The 16,443-nt window shown below is 44.8% G+C and overlaps 1 protein-coding gene across 1 annotated transcript in view; it reads left to right on the top strand.

The window, feature by feature from the left end:
• The window catches only part of VPS52 (VPS52 subunit of GARP complex), a 60,664-nt gene that overhangs the window by 10,069 nt on the left and 34,152 nt on the right, over positions 1-16,443 (top strand). The window contains exons 4-6 of the mRNA XM_077484682.1: positions 3,590-3,665; positions 5,273-5,340; positions 7,236-7,411. Coding sequence (XP_077340808.1) covers positions 3,590-3,665; positions 5,273-5,340; positions 7,236-7,411 — 320 coding nt within the window. The remainder of the gene's footprint in view (positions 1-3,589; positions 3,666-5,272; positions 5,341-7,235; positions 7,412-16,443) is intronic.

Genomic DNA, 16,443 nt, shown 5'->3' on the forward strand with positions numbered 1-16,443 from the left:
CTTGTTCGCTAACTTTTTTGTCAGTTATTTGCATAATTTTTGTAGTTTCTATGCATATGTCTATATTAACAATATTGATATTTATTGGGCAAATTTTTTTATGTAATCTATATACACTCCGACACGTGCGGCCATTATAAATGCCTTCTCTTTCCCTGCCTCTAGATGGCGCCTTGACCCTTGTTATTGGCCTAGAGGGTGGACTGCAGTTGTGTGGCCTCCCGGCCGGACAAGGGGATGGGCCAGAGCGCGCACGCGCCACTCCCCTTAGACTCCCGGGATTTAGGCGGGTAGGTACCGCCCGCTTTCCAGGGATGCGTTGCCCGGGCCGGCGGCATTCCGGAACAGTTGCGGATGCGGCACGTTATTGCGCGTGCGCGATTCTCGCGGATGTGCGTGACGTGCTGACGTCACGCCTGTGCGACGGAACTGCGGCCATCTCCATCACTTCCGGTGATGGCACTTGCGGAACGCCGGGGAGACCACATGCGGTCAGCCATATTTGCTGACCATGCGGGTTCGTTAGATTGAGGAAGGAATGGGTGGAGCTCATCTGCGATTGTCGAACGGGACACAGCTGAGGTGGGTCTAGCTATACACTATATGTACTTGACAATAAGGGAGGGTAAGCTATCCGTCCCTACCAAGGAGACCATTAGTCGCTGAGATTCCTTTGCACACCTGGGTAAGTCACTCTTTGGAACACACTTTGGACCCTTGCTGTCCTTCTTCACTTTTTCTTATTACTATGGTCACCATTTGCCCTTATTACTTTTCTTATATAGATCTGGGTCTACTGTACCCCATCGAACCAATCAAGGGTGTGGGGTGAGCATACTCTGGACCCCTGAGGTTGGGACCGGACAGTCTCTCCTCTACTTGCACTGTGGGCATTTTTGGTTCATTTCCCCCAAAAAATTCCTTCATTATATGACACATCTAGGTAAACCCATATATGTTTTTCTTTTGGCGCACTTCACACCACATCCACATTTGGATGTTTTCTTTCATTCATCACACTATAATCCTTTTTTGGCACTCTTTTAATTCTTTGATATAACTCATTAAAAACAATGGTGATCACATTGTCTATTGTGTGCACTTTTTAATTTCGTTTCCCATTCACGGTGTTATCTACCAGTCTCCTTGGATACCTTCTTTGGCATGCTACTTTTTATGTTCCCTCATTTATTACTAATAATGGGGGATCTTCTCCAATTTTCTTGGAGTTGATCACTGCCTAATCAGTTTGTTTCACGTCCTGTCCTGCCTCTGACTACCGATACCTGTATTCCCCTCCATGTGTTACACTGGAGGTGGATTCATACATGTGATCTCCCGTAAGCCACACTCCTGGACTCTCTTTTTTTTCGCCCTCTCCCTTTTCCCCTCCCCGCTTTTGGGGTGGGTGTCAGTGACAAGGACTTAGTGTATGATCTTTGGCGCATCTACAGGGCAGGAGAGGAATGTTTTGAGCCACACGTGTCCTTGGATGAGGATTCCCACTGCGGACCACATCTTTCATGATGTACGATGCACATTAATTGGTAAATATACAACATTGTGATAATAGATGTATATATTGCTTACAAGCGAATTGTTCTTAACATGGTATGATGAACAATTTTGTTTTATATCTATTTATAGTTGTCTTTTTTTCTTCCATAATAGACAAATCCTTTGAAGAAGACCCCTGCGAGGGTTGAAACGCGTCAGTGTCATTGTTACATTGTATATTTAGGTGTACGGTGTTTATGTGACATAATCTATGTTGTCTATATATGTGCATCTGTAATACATGTTTTTATTGCCAAGTGGAGTTCAAATCTTGACTATCATGTTAGTCATAAACATCCTCTTTTTTTGTTCAATAAATATTTTTAATTATTAAGTTTGCCCGATTTTCTGCGTTTGTAGTTACCCTAATCGCATATTTGTTTTTAATCATACTATAGACATATTGCTGTCCAAACAAAAAACCCCACCATAGGGGAGACTTTTTTCTTTTTTCTTTGCAATTAGGGGTGAATGGCACTCTCCAAACCTTTGGTGCCGTGTTATTTTCCTTTGTTTTTTCAAAATTAATATATGTGTGTTGTCTTCTGTTTTTTTTTTTTTGTAGCATAGCATGGACGGTGGGTTTCCACCCAATTGATATTTACTAAGTCCATTGTTAAATTTGCATAAGTTCCTGACTTCGTGTGTTTACATGTAAATAAGCCAGATATCTTTGATACATGTATTTTCTATAGTATTGCCTTATAACCTACAGAAATATGTTTAAACTGTAAATTGTTCAATAAAAAACTTTTTTTTGTTTTTTTTAACTTTTTAAAAAAAAGACCCTTCGTGGGAGATCATCTTTTTAAAAGTTTGCCGGAAGAAATCATAAAAAACCCAACAAGGGGATAAAAGTACTCACTTGCCCCAGGCATGCAAAGTCAAAGGTTGACACTTTAATATTTTCCATCAAAACGTTCTTCAGTCCTCTTCTTATTTAAAAAAAAAAAATATATTATTAAATTAAATTTATTATTACCAGACAATTGGGGTTATATACTGTAGTAAAACTCTGCATGAAAAGATCCATACCAATACATTGATACCCGGAACCCGGTGTACATTAATTGAAACAGTGTGTACAAAATATATAAGCACCAATTGTACTCCTTCAATCCCTACTGCGGACCAACAGTGCACCACAGAGAGCCTGGTAATTACCATTTATCCACTTTAGTCCCTATCCCCTCCCCCAAAAAAATAAAAACAGAATCCGAAAGAAAAAAAATCAATATCATCCCCTTCATGTCCGTCAAGTGTGCAAAATTATACCCCTAATAAACAGATCCCAGGAATAAACACCCCATCCCGTCCCCCCCTCATATACCTTCAAATATCCACCTCCCCCTTCTAAGGCTGGGTTCACACTGCAGACGGATGCGGCTGCCAGCAGGGGGTCTGTTGCGTCCCTGTTCTCTGTTTCAGGGATGAATCGGTCCCAAATTTTTGCCTGAATTTGGGACCCAAAAAGGAACCAAAGATGCAGGGGTCTCCTGTGCAATCTGCTCCACAGCCGCCCCGGAGATGTGTGAGCCGGCTCCATTCAGAGCCGGTCACAATTTCCTGTCATGCGAATTGGATGCGGGGAAACCCTCATCCAATTTGCACTAGTGTGAACCCAGGCTCACGTGTCAGTAGAGTCCACCCAACAGAACTCTTCAGTCCTCTTTATTACATTCTAGTACTCTTTTTGTTTTTGAGGATGGGCAGTTAGGCCAGAGAACCCTGGGGATTTGAATGGAAGAAGGGATACCTAGGTTGCTTATTATCAAGCTATGTCCCTCAATGGGTTTTACAGTGAGTATGAAAATCCTAGTTTTCATTGCTGCCTGCGTTCCCATGGTAGAGATCACCCCTCACTTCCTGTTTTGGTGACCACTGTTACTGGGACGGGAAATTAGAATTTATATCCCCCCAGTGGGGACAAAACCAGAAATCAAAATCTGTCCCTGTGTATAAAGTATGTTTTGCCTGGAGTCCACTTTACATAGTCGGCATAAAAAGTTATCTCTCTTTTTATCTTTTGCAGGGTGTTGATCTCAGACAATACTCCAAACAAGTTGAAATGGAGCTGCAGCAGATCGAGCATGTGTCCATCAAAGACTGTATCCTTCCAGCACTGGCCAGGATTCCCCTCATCCCATTAAAGGGTTTTGGGTTCACACTATGTGCAGACTAGAGTGGCTCGCACCAGGGGGTCCGGTGCGTCCCTGTTCACCGTTTCAGGGGCACATTTTTTGCCTGAATTCAGACCTGAAACGGAGTCAAAGACGCACATAACTCTTCTGTTGAACCACCTCCATTGAGAGCCGGTAATACTCTCCTGTCATGCAAATTGGATGCAGGGAAACCCACATCCAATTCGCATGAGTGTGAACCCAGCCTTGCTCTTTTTGGACCTTACAAGATAATGAGGCAAGCATAGGAATGGATTTTTTCCTAGCACATCGATGTTTAGCAGGTGGTGTAATGGATGATAATAATTTTTTTTTTTATATATGTGTTATTAAGCCCCACAAAAGATGCTATGCACATAGCACTTGTTCTCATCTAAATCCACGTAGGGCTTGCTGAGCTGTATTGAGATGATACTGCCATGCAGCCATAGGCCATGCAGGGCTTGCTGAGCTGAGATGATATTGTTAGATAGCTAGCCAAATTCACCTGTCTAACTAGCTGACCACATCACCGAGCAGAGCCTGCACAGCCTCAACAATACCAACACCTCCAAGCGGCCAGGTAGAACATTACAGTGTTGTCTCCTCAACTCGCCGTGTCCTGAGGAGCTGCAGGCTGTATTCAGGGCACAGAGAGAGTGGAAACTGTCAGCTTGTGTGCTGAATGATTGCAGCTAGTGCTTTTCATTCACAAAAACACAAGCTGACAACAGCTCAAGCCAAGTACTGTCTTGGTCAAGTGTAGTTTGCTGGGTGCACAAGCTGACAGTTTGGGCTCAGTGCCAGCTGTGACTCCCACACTCATGTTTATGCTTTGGAATTGGGGGGGGGGGGGTTGTAGCTACAGCCAGCAATGACAGAAAGGAAAGATTTATTTCATTTAACTTCCACTGCTCAGATTTTAATGGGAACAAGTGTTATGTGCAAATGATCCCCTGGAGGATTTGACATGCTTACTTTTCTTTTGGTGATAGCTCTTTTAAACTTGGTCATTAAAGTGTATCTAAAACCAGCACTTTTTATCAGGTATGGATTGTGTGGATATGGTGTTAGAACCCCTGTCCCATGTCTTAATGGAGTGATTTTTCCATCACTTGCTGTCCCAGTAATAGTTTGTCAAAGGGACAGGAAGTAAGGGAAAATTTCCACCAGTGTAGTCGGACATTTGTAAAAATCTGACACTGAACCTTCTCCATAGTGAGTCTTCTGACTCCTCTCAGCATCTCTTGCACCACTTACTGCTCTCTTGCTGAATTAGCCATGAATATCTAGATATGGCTATTGGAGCAATAACTTAACAACTGTTGCAATTTTTTTTTTTTTTTATGTTAAGGCATGGTGTTGCCCCTTTCTCTTTTTCTCTTTGGCATGGGTGTATGGCCACCATTACGGTAAATGCAGCCCTGAATGTGACATACTTGCGGCAAGAATTCCCCCTGCACATACTGGTTTAGTTGCACAATCAAAAACGCCAATTTTTCATCCTCTGTAGATGTTTGCCCCACAAATGTGCAATATTCCTCAATGCATTGCAGATATAGAACAGAGTCAGAACATTGCTTCTCTCCACAATCAAATTATCGCCTGTGATGCCATCCTAGAGGTAAGAGCACCTCTCATTGGCTCTGTAGGTCCTCCGTAAGCTGTCCCCTCCCTGTGTCTGATACCACTTTTTTAAGACCGAGTACAAGTACTGATACTTTTTTTTTTTTCAAGTACTCGCCGATCCAATTACTGATACTTTTTTTTAATGTCATGTGACAGTGGCACTAATATGCAGCACTTACGGGCACTGATGAGGCGTGGACTGGTGTCAGTAGTTTTTTTTTTTTTTTTTTAACCGCTGTTAAAAGCAGGGGTTTAGTTAGCACACATTTGCAAACGCATGTGAAAGCTGCAAGGCCTGTGTTTCTTGCAGTCCTAACGCTACATGCGTTTGCAAATGTGTTCTAACAAAACCCCTGCTTTTAACAGACGGTTAGACAGGTTATTTTGGTTGGTCAGCAGACTGGTTGATGGGTTGAGCTATGGATTTGTTTTTGTCTTGCATGTATATGCCCTCCATGTGCTCCTTACTGTGAAGGCCAGTTATAGGTGTGGGCAGTGGCCAGTTTTTTTGTTACTGTCCGTATTTATTTGTGGAAGTTAGGAACCACGAGGCCCCCCTCCCTCCAAGGCTATTGTAGTATTGCTAATTTGAGATGGGCGATTCCTCCCTGCCACAAAAAGGAGGAGATCATGGCATCTATTGATTTAAAGATGGACTTGGGGATCCAAACATGGGAACTCCTAAGGTTGCACAATAGAAGGGGTAGAATTTTCATTTTTATCATGTCTACCCAATGAGAGACAGAGGGAGGTTTTTCCAGACCTGAAACTTCTTGGTCATTATAACAAGCAGCGGGGAAATATTGAGATTGATGAAGTCGGACACTGAGTTAGTAATCTGTAGTTCTAAGTATTTGATTCGGGACACCCATTGGAGGGAGATGGTGGGGTGAGCTTGTTCAGGGATAGGATGGGAGGGCAAGGGGAGTATTTTGGATTTAGACCAGTTGACCCTGAGCCCAGAGAAATACTTTCTATTTTTGAGGGGAGGGGGTGGGTGGACGGATGGCGTCAGTGTTTTTTTTTTTTGTTTTTGTTTTTGTTTTTTTATTATTTTTACCATTTTACTTATAAATATTTATTAACCTTTTTCCTTTTTCTTATTTTTTGTTTTTTTATCAACCCTGTTAGGAGGGAAGGGGTCTTTGAGACAGGGAAAGGGACCGAGGACACATATTTTCCAGTCCCTTTCTCTGAAGCCTCAGCTGCATTTAGGATAAATGGACAGGAGACAGAGGCTCCTGTTCATTCATAAACTGAAGCATCGTAATCACAGTTTATGATGCTCAGTTATGAATGGACAGAGTCGGTGATCACTTCTTCCTCTGCTCTCCATCCTGACAGATCTGGGGTAGGGGGGGACTGGAGGAGGACAGAGGGAGCAGAGGAGGACATGGGGGGGGGGGGCCTCTTGGGACACAGAGGGGGACTGGAGGAGGACAAGGAGGGGGAGCGGAGGAGGACACAGGGGACAGTCAGGGATGATCGATGCAGCGGTGGGGGAAGTTACAAGCAACGATCTCCCTGTGTAGGTTTTAATAAAGCCGCTGAAAGCCATGGTTGGGAGAGGAGGAGAAGCTGCTGTCTTTAAAGCTGCTTTATTGAAATCTATATAGGGAAATTTGTGTTTGTAACTGCTCCCACCACTGCTCCGATCATCCCTGACTTCCCAGGTATCAGATTAGCCATCAGAGCATTTGCACGAGTACAAGTACTTGTGCAAATGCTCGGTATCGGCACCATTACCGATACTAGTATCCGTATCGGTGCAACCCTAAAAAAGACTGTATTTCCTTTGCCAGCCCACCTGATTCCACTTGTTGACTTTTAATATTGCACCATTTTCCTATGCCCTGGTGTCTGTGAATGTTGCTGTTTTTGTCTCTGCAGAGAATGGGCCAGATGCTGGGTGGGTTCCAGTCGGACCTGAGCTCTATCAGCTCAGAGATCCATTCCTTGCAGGAGATGTCTCTGGCCATGAACATCAAGCTGAAAAACCGTCAGACCGTCAGGAGCGAGCTGAGCGAACTGGTGGATGAACTTATCATTCCCAACAACATGATAAAGTAAGAAGAGGAGAAACAGCAGGAGACCATGTGTATATGTGTAGTCATATCTTGCTGTGGTGTTGCCTGTAGTGCCAACACAAAACCAGCTTCTAAAATGGCCATGGATTTAGAAACATCAAGTGTATATCATCCCATTGCTTTATTACTGACAACAATGATTACCGACATGAAAAAGGTCCTTATAACAACAAAAAACAATGGATGGACCACAAAATGACTTAAAGTGAACCTTTTTACAGTTTTCACAATTAAAGAATAATTCCAGGCATCGGCATGTTGTACATGGGTACACAAGCCCAGCTTGGACCAATGTACAACGTAGCTATGTACAGTATCTCACAAAAGTGAGTACATCCCTCACATTTTTGTAAATATTTTATTATATCTTTTCATGTGACAACACTGAAGAAATGACACTTTGCTACAATGTAAAGCAGTGAGTGTACAGCTTGTATAACAGTGTAAATGTATGGTCCCCTCAAAATAACTCAACACACAGCCATTAATGTCTAAACTGCTGGCAACAAAAGTGAGTACACCCCTAAGTGCAAATGTCCAAATTTGGCCCAATTAGCCATTTTCCATCCCCAGTGTCATGTGACTCGTTAGTGTTACAAGGTCTCAGGTGTGAATGGGGAGCAGGTGTGTTAAATTTGGTGTTATCACTCTAACTCTCTCATACTGGTCACTGGAAGTTCAACATGGCACCTCATGGTAAAGAACTCTGAGGATCTGAAAAAAAATGTTGCTCTACATAAATATGGCCAAGGCTATAAGAAGATTGACAAGACTCTGAAACTGAGCTGCAGCACGGTGGCCAAGAACATACAGTGGTTTACCAGGACAGGTTCCACTCAGAACAGGCCTCACCATGGTCAACCAAAGAAGTTTAGTGCCCGTGCTCAGCGTCATAACTAGAGGTCGTCTTTGGGAAATAGACGTATGAGTGCTGCAAGCATTGCTGCAGAGGTTGAAGGGGTGGGGGGGTCAGCCTGTAAGTCCTCAGACCATACGCCGCACATTGCATCAAATTGGTTTACATGGCTGTCGTTCCAGAAGGAAGCCTCTTCTAAAGATGATGCACAAGAAAGCCTGCAAACAATTTGCTGAAGACAAGCAGACTAGGGACATGGATTACTGGAACCATGTCCTGTAGTCTGATGGGACCAAGATAAACTTCAAGCATATGTGGTGGCAACCAGGTGAGGAGTACAAAGACAATCCTACAGTCAAGCATGGTGGTGGGAGTGTCATGGTCTTTGGCTACATGAGTGCTGCCGGCACTGGGGAGCTACAGTTCATTGAGAGAACCATGAATGCCAACATGTACTGTGAAATACTGAAGCAGAGCATGATCCCCTCCCTTTCGGAGACTGGGCCGCAGAAAAGTATTCCAACATGATAACGACCCCGAACACACCTCCAAGACGACCACTGCCTAGCTAAAGTTAAAGGTGATGGACTGGCCAAGCATGTCTACAGACCTAAACCCTATTGAGCATCTGTGGGGCATCTGCAAATGGAAGGTGGAGGAGCGAAAGGTCTTTAACATCCACCAGCTCTGTGATGTCATCATGGAGGAGTAGAAGAGGACTCCAGTGGCAACCTGTGAAGCTCTGGTGACCTCCATGCCCAAGAGGGTTAAGGCAGTGCTGGAAAATAATGGCGGCCTCACGAAATATTGACACTTTGGACCCAATTTGGACATTTTTCACTTGGGGTGTACTCACTTTTGTTGCCACCAGTTTAGACATTAATGGCTGTGTGTTGAGTTATTTTGAGGGGACAGCAAATTTACCCTGTTATACAAGCTGTACATTCACTACTTTACATTGTAGCAAAGTGTCATTTCTTCAGTGTAGTCACATGAAAAGATAGAATAAAATATTTACATAAATGTGAGGGGTGTACTCACTTTTGTGAGAAACTGTATATGATATACCTGGCTGATCCCCCTGGAAACTGGAAATCACTGAAGTAGACACCACTACTCCACTTGTTTGCGGGTCCCTCAAAGGGGGTCAGCTGCTTGGCACAGGTGCCATTCAAAGAAAGCTGTAAGGGATATTTACTTAGGCCCCTTTCACGCAAATGTGTCATCTGTTCAGTCATGTTTTTGGTAAGAAAAAATAGATTCAGTTTACATCAGTTTATCCATCTTCCATTTTAGTTCTGTTCCATTTACATCAATTTTTTTTAAAGGGAACAAACATGAAGACTTTTTTTGTTTAACCACTTCCCGCCAACGTGGCACATATGTGTGGCCTCTCTGTGGGTGGGCTTTAACGCTGAGAGGCCGCATATATGCAGCCTCATGTAAACCATTTTCTGTGCTGAGAGCACTCCCAGCACAGTCATTGGCGGGAAATGGAAAGCTCCAGATGCATACTTTAGATTTGGAGCTTTCAGACCATATCCCTGGTATGACAGCCAATCACAGCAGTCACATGACCCAAATTCCACCTTCTGGGGAATTTTAGAAGCTTTTAAAAGGCCAGGAGGCTGCAATGGGAAGGGGTTAAAAAAACAGACCTTAAAGACATGGATGAGCGAGTTTGGGGTGGAGGAACTTGACTATCCTGCCCTCAACCCAATAGAACGCTTTAAGGATGAATTAGAATGGAGACTGCGAGCCGGGCCTTCATGTCCAACATCAGTGTCTGACCTCACAAATGCTCTTCTGGAAGAATGGTTAAACATTCCCATAGACACACTCCTAGACCTTGTGGACGGCTTTTCCAGAAGAGTTGAAGCTGTTATAGCTGCAAAGAGTGGGCCAACTCAATATTGAACCCTACAGATAGCTTCGTACACACTGTATGATTATTGGCCAACCGAGCGTCTGATTTTTGTCAAAAGGACGTGTGCCTGGATCTTGTCTTGCATACTAATGTTGCACAATTGTCGTGCCACAAACACAAACATAGTGACGTACTACAAGGAATTTCAGCTCTTTGCCGTGACCTTTTTGGGCCCTTCTGCTAATTTTGTGTTTGGTGAGCATTGATTCCAAGCATGCTTGTTTGTACTTTCGACTTTTGTGTTATGGATTTGTGTACTGACCATAAGAAAATCTGATGTTAAAGCACTGTCCGACCAAAAATTTACTAACCTGCCATCCAACATTTGTTGGCCGAAAGTTAAACAACATTTGTCAAAAGGAGCGTACTAACATAAGATTTTAGGACAACAGTCTGTCAACAGACTATCCCCTGCCAACAATCTAACCATGGCTTTAGACTGGGATGCCATTAAAGTTCACGTGTGTGTAAAGGCAGGTGTCCCTATACTTTTGATAAGTGTGTGTGTGTGTGTGTGTGTGTGTGTGTGTGTGTGTGTGTGTGTGTGTGTGTGTATAATATAATATATATATCTCCTTTACTTAGACCATTGGGGTTGTTGTGCCACCTTTAGGAGAGGACTAGGCAGAACATGTACAAAAAACAGAACTTTCAAGGGGCGGTCCCTTCAGTAACAACCCCCCAGCCTGCATCCTGCAGCCTCAGTTTTTTTCTGCCTAGTAAAGGAGAAGGACCTAAGAACCCTGCGGGCCCATCGGTCCGTGGATTTTTTCTGCAGGAGTTTGCCTTTTTGCGCAAGATTAAGATCCTGTGATCTGCTATCAACAGCCGGCTGGGTCACAGGCTGGATACCCTTATCGTTGTAGTCTCCCCAGCCTGGCCAGCGAGCGTGTGCAGATCAGAGCTCTGCTCTGGGTTGGCCACGACATGCCACTCAGGCTCCAGGACCAGCCGATGAGCTCAGTGCTCCGGGGCACACATATGACTGGGCTACTGATGTCTGCGTCACAGTGTGCTGGGCAAGCAGCCACCCCATACTGAGAGTGGGTTTGTGATGGAATGTTCCCCAGCTCGCCAGGACTGGAAGTACAGCTCTCCCTGCCTCGCTGGGGCTGAGCAGCTGGGCATTCCCTGGGAGGTCGATTCGGGCATCCCGCTCCTCCCTCTCTTCTCTCCCTATCTCCCCCCCCCCCGGGGGATGCTGCTGAGCGGCGTGTGTGCCACATAGACAGGAGCCCCCTGGGGGGCTCTCACCTTGGGTGGGGAGGCTGTGCCCTGGGTGTCTGTTGTCTCTCCCCTGGGTGTCTGGAGGTCTGTGTCTGCTGATCGCTGTAGCGCTGTTTGTTGCTATTTTCACTGCCTGTGTTTCACTGTCCCTCTCTTTATACATTGCTCGGCGGCCATTTTTGGTGTGGCCCGGGAGAAGCGTGGTCCGGAACCATTTTTTTGTAGTTCGGCAGCCATTTTCCCTGTGATTATGTCCTTTATACTGGACATTCGGTGGCCATTTCGTTGTAGCTTAACACGGTTTTCATGCCAAGCTCTGATCCCTGAGGCTCAGTACAGCGCGGTTTTCTCTCACAAACACCTGGGAGCTGACACAGGCACACCTAGCTGGACAGCGCAGAACTTGGTCAGGGTGGTGAGTCCTGCGGTGAGGGCCCCTCAGCCTGCAGCAGTCAGGAGGGTGGGACCATCACTGTCCTAAGTGCCCAACAGGTGGCAGACGGGGTAGGGTCAGCATGGGTTCAAAAACTGGTGTTTCTTACCCCGAGATCCAGGCAATTGCAACCGGTTCACCTGCAGACAGTGCAGTGCCTCTGGACGATTTGTCGGCGGTCATTAACACGTTTGTTGTCAAGATAGAGGTGGTGCGTGGGCGCAAAGGTGGTAAAAAGCAGCCCCCATCCTCCGGGGAGAGCTCTGACGCAGACTCTGTCCCCGCTGAGGCCGGTGACCCCTGCTCTGTTGTTTCAGATGACGCTGACCAGGACTATTTGGACAGTGAGGATAAGTCCCCATCCGGGGACTTCTCCTCAGCGCTTGTTGGAGCACTTATCACAGCTGTGCGTGATACCCTGAAAATTCAGGACACAGCAGATTAGTCTGCTGAAGTATCGGTCCCTTTTGGGTCTCGTAAGCCAGCCCGTGCGCCTAAGGTGTTTCCGTATCTGACTTATTTTGATAAGTTCATATACAAGGAATGGGGTAGACTGCAACGCACCTTTTCGGTCCCAAAATATATGGCGGTGCGTTACCCTTTGAGGAGAGCCTTCTCAAAAAATGGTCGGCTCCTCTGGTTGTGGACCCCCCAGTATCCAGGTGAAAGTAACCATGGTCCCGGTAGAGGGGACTCCTGCCTTTTAAGGACCCCACAGGCAGGAAGGCAGAGGCAGTGGCCTGTTCTTTGTTTACAGTTGTGGGGTCAGCGATGCAACCAGTACTGGCCTCTGCACTTGCAGACACTTACTGAGTGGGCAAAACTTTTGCAACGTGAATTGGGGGAGCAACAGGCTTCTCCTGTCTGCGTGGATCTAGCAGACCAGTTAGTGCTAGGTCTTAAGTACGTTTGTGACGCGGCCCTGGAAACTTTCCATTGTTATCCAGGACTCCAGTGTCAGCAGTGGTGCTGAGGCGCCTGATTTGTTTAAAATGCTGGTCGGCTGACCAGGCATCTAAAAGAGCCCTGACGGATCTACCCTTCCTTGGTGAGCGGCTCTTGGAGCCTCGTTGGATGACATCATTAAGAATTCCACAGGTGTCAGACGCGCTGCTGGCTCCGTGGGGTCAGTACCAACTGATCTACGCCTTTCCTCCACTAAAGCTACTACCACGTCTGCTCCACAGAGTGGAGAACGAGGGGATTCCAGTAATTCTGATTGCCCCAGATTGGCCTCAGCGTCCCTGGTACTCCGACCTAGTACACCTGGTTGCGGACACTCCCTGGCGACTACCGATGCGAGAAGACCTTCTGTCTCAAGGTCCGATTCTCCATCCTGCTTTACCATCGGTGGTTTTAACGGCATGGCTGTTGAGAGCCAGGCGCTAAGGAACCGGGGCCTATCGGACTCAGTGATTTCAACTATGTTGAGAGCACAGAAAGCTTCTTCTCAGAAGATATATCATCGTACCTGGAAGGCCTACATCTCCATGTGTGAAAAGAAAGGTTAGCGTCTGCGCTCCTATTCCATTTCAAGGATCCTGCTGTTTCTACAGCGTGGGGTGGGGTAGACCAGAAATTGGCTTTAAGCACCATAAAAGGACAAATATCAGGCTTGGCTGTCTCTTTTTCGATGACCCCTGGCGTCTCACTCTCTAGTGAGCACTTTTGTTCAGGGGGTTGGACATGTAGTTCCTCCGGTGTGACCACCCGCAACCCCCGTTGGATCTGAACCTGGTGTTATCTGTGCTTCAGAAACCGTTGTTTGAGAATATCAGAGAGATTCCCCTGTTGACTCTGTCCCAGAAAGTGGTCTTTCTAGTGGCCATTACATTGGCCAGGAGGGTTTCGGAACGGATGGCCTTGTCTTGCAAGTCGCCTTATCTGGTTATCCACAAGGGTAAGGCGGTGTTGCGTCCGCAACCTTCTTTTCTGCCGAAGGTGGTTTTCGGCGTTCCACATCAATGAAGACATTGTGTTACCAACTTTTTGTCTTAAACCGACACATCCTAAGGAGATGGCCCTTCATTCCCTGGACGTGGTCCGGGCTCTAAGGGTATATTTGTCTGCCACGGCTCCCTTTTGGAAGTCAGACTCTCTGTTTGTTTCAGTAGCTGGTCCGAAAAAAGGCATGGCGGTCTCATCGGCCACCATTTCCAGGTGGATCAGACAGATTGTGGTATGGGCCTATGCCTTGAAGGGGCAGGTGTCCCCCTTTCTGGTCACTGCCCATTCCACCAGGGCAATTGGAACCTCTTGGGCCTTCTGACATCAAGCGTCAGTCGCTCAAGTGTGTAAAGCGGCGACTTGGTCGTCTGTTCACAACTTAAAAAAATTCTACAAGGTAGATGTCGGTGCATTGGCTGATGCCTGTTTTGGCCGCAAAGTTTGGCAGGCGGGCGTGTAATTTGCAATTGCACTTAATTTTTTTTCTGTTTTTGTGGGTGAAATTTATATGCTGTTTCCCACCCCTCGTTTTGACTCTGCCGATGGTCTAAGTAAAGGAGCTGTGTCAGTCAGTGAACATAAGAGAAAATAGGATTTTTGTACTCACCGTAAAATCCTTTTCTCTGTAGTTCACTGACTGACACAGCACCTGCCCCTCCTATTTTTTACATTATACTGCTTGTTGACATACTGAGGCTGCAGGAAGCAGGCTGGGGGGTTGTTACTGAAGGGACCGACAGTTGGGCGGAACTAGAAAGTTCTGTTTTTTTTTTACATGTATAACATGTTCTGCCTAGTCCTCTCTTGAAGGTGGCGTAACAACCCGATGGTCTAAGTAAAGGAGCCGTGTCAGTCAGTGAACTACAGAGAAAAGGATTTTACGGTGAGTACAAAAATCCAATTTTTTTTTGCTTATATTAAAAAGATCATGATTCTCTCATGATTTTTGCGGCGTAAAATCGTTCACATTATACAAAAAAAATGGGCTAACTTTACTGGTTAGTTGTGTGTTGTGTTTTTTTTTTGTTTGTTTTTTTTATTCATTAAAGTCATTTTTCTCTGGGGTGTCTACTAAAAATATATATAATGTTTGGGGGTTATTGTAAGTCATTTTCTAGCAAAGAAAAAATTATTTTAACTTGAAACCAACAAATGTCAGAAAAAAAGATTTAGTGTTTAAGTGATTACATTTTTTTCACTTACACACAAAGTCTATTCCATTGACAAATTGACAATGTTTATACTTAAGTTCAACTAATAAAGAATGTTGTGATTCTTGGCAGACTGCCCAGTTTCTCTTCCTTTCTTTTGAGGGCTGTGGCTTCAGAAGAGCAGAGAGAATTCTTTGCATAGAAAGAATTGTGAAACACTTTAGTCACGATCGCGATAGCGATTCTTGACGATTTCATTTTTAAATGTGCAGCTCTAAAAAAAAAAAATATATATATATATATATATATATATATATATATATATATATATATATATATATATATATATATATATATATACACTACCGTTCAAAAGTTTGGGGTCACATTGAAATGTCCTTATTTTTGAAGGAAAAGCACTGTACTTTTCAATGAAGCTAACTTTAAACTAGTCCTAACTTTAAACAAATATACTCTATACATTGCTAATGTGGTAAATGACTATTCTAACTGCAAATGTCTAGTTTTTGGTGCAATATCTACATAGGTGTATAGAGGCCCATTTCCAGCAACTATCACTCCAGTGTTCTAATGGTACAATGTGTTTGCTCATTGGCTCAGAAGGCTAATTGATGATTAGCAAACCCTTGTGCAATCATGTTCACACATCTAAAAACAGTCTAGCTCCTTCCAGAAGCTACAAAACTGACCTTCCTGTGAGCAGATTGAGTTTCTGGAGCATCACATTTGTGGGGTCAATTAAACGCTCAAAATGGCCAGAAAAAGAGAACTTTCATCTGAAACTCGACAGTCTATTCTTGTTCTTAGAAATGAAGGCTATTCCATGCGAGAAATTGCAAAGAAATTGAAGATTTCCTACAACGGTGTGTACTACTCCCTTCAGAGGACAGCACAAACAGGCTCTAACCAGAGTAGAAAAAGAAGTGGGAGGCCGCGTTGCACAACTAAGCAAGAAGATAAGCACATTAGAGTCTCTAGTTTGAGAAACAGACGCCTCACAGGTCCCCAACTGGCATCTTCATTAAATAAATGAATAAGGAAGGCTATCACTCCATTTTGCAACGCCATGCCATACCCAGTGGACAGCGCTTGATTGGAGCCAATTTCATCCTACAACAGGACAATGACCCTAAACACACCTCCAAATTGTGCAAGAACTATTTACAGCAGAAGCAGGCAGCTGGTATTCTATCGGTAATGGAGTGGCCAGCACAGTCACCAGATCTGAACCCCATTGAGATGTTGTGGGAGCAGCTTGACCGTATGGTACGCCAGAAGTGCCCATCCAACCAATCCAACTTGTGGGAGCTGCTTCTAGAAGCGTGGGGTGCAATTTCTCCAGCTTACCTCAATAAATTAACAGCTAGAATGCCAAAGGTGTGCAATGCTGTAATTGCTGCAAAAGGAGGATTCTTTGACGAAAGCAAAGTTTGATGTAAAAACAATGTT

The sequence above is a fragment of the Lithobates pipiens genome, unplaced genomic scaffold (assembly GCF_037356315.1).
Source record: "Lithobates pipiens isolate NorthernLeopardFrog02 unplaced genomic scaffold, aLitPip1_a1.2 Scaffold_1, whole genome shotgun sequence".
NCBI lineage: Eukaryota > Metazoa > Chordata > Amphibia > Anura > Ranidae > Lithobates > Lithobates pipiens.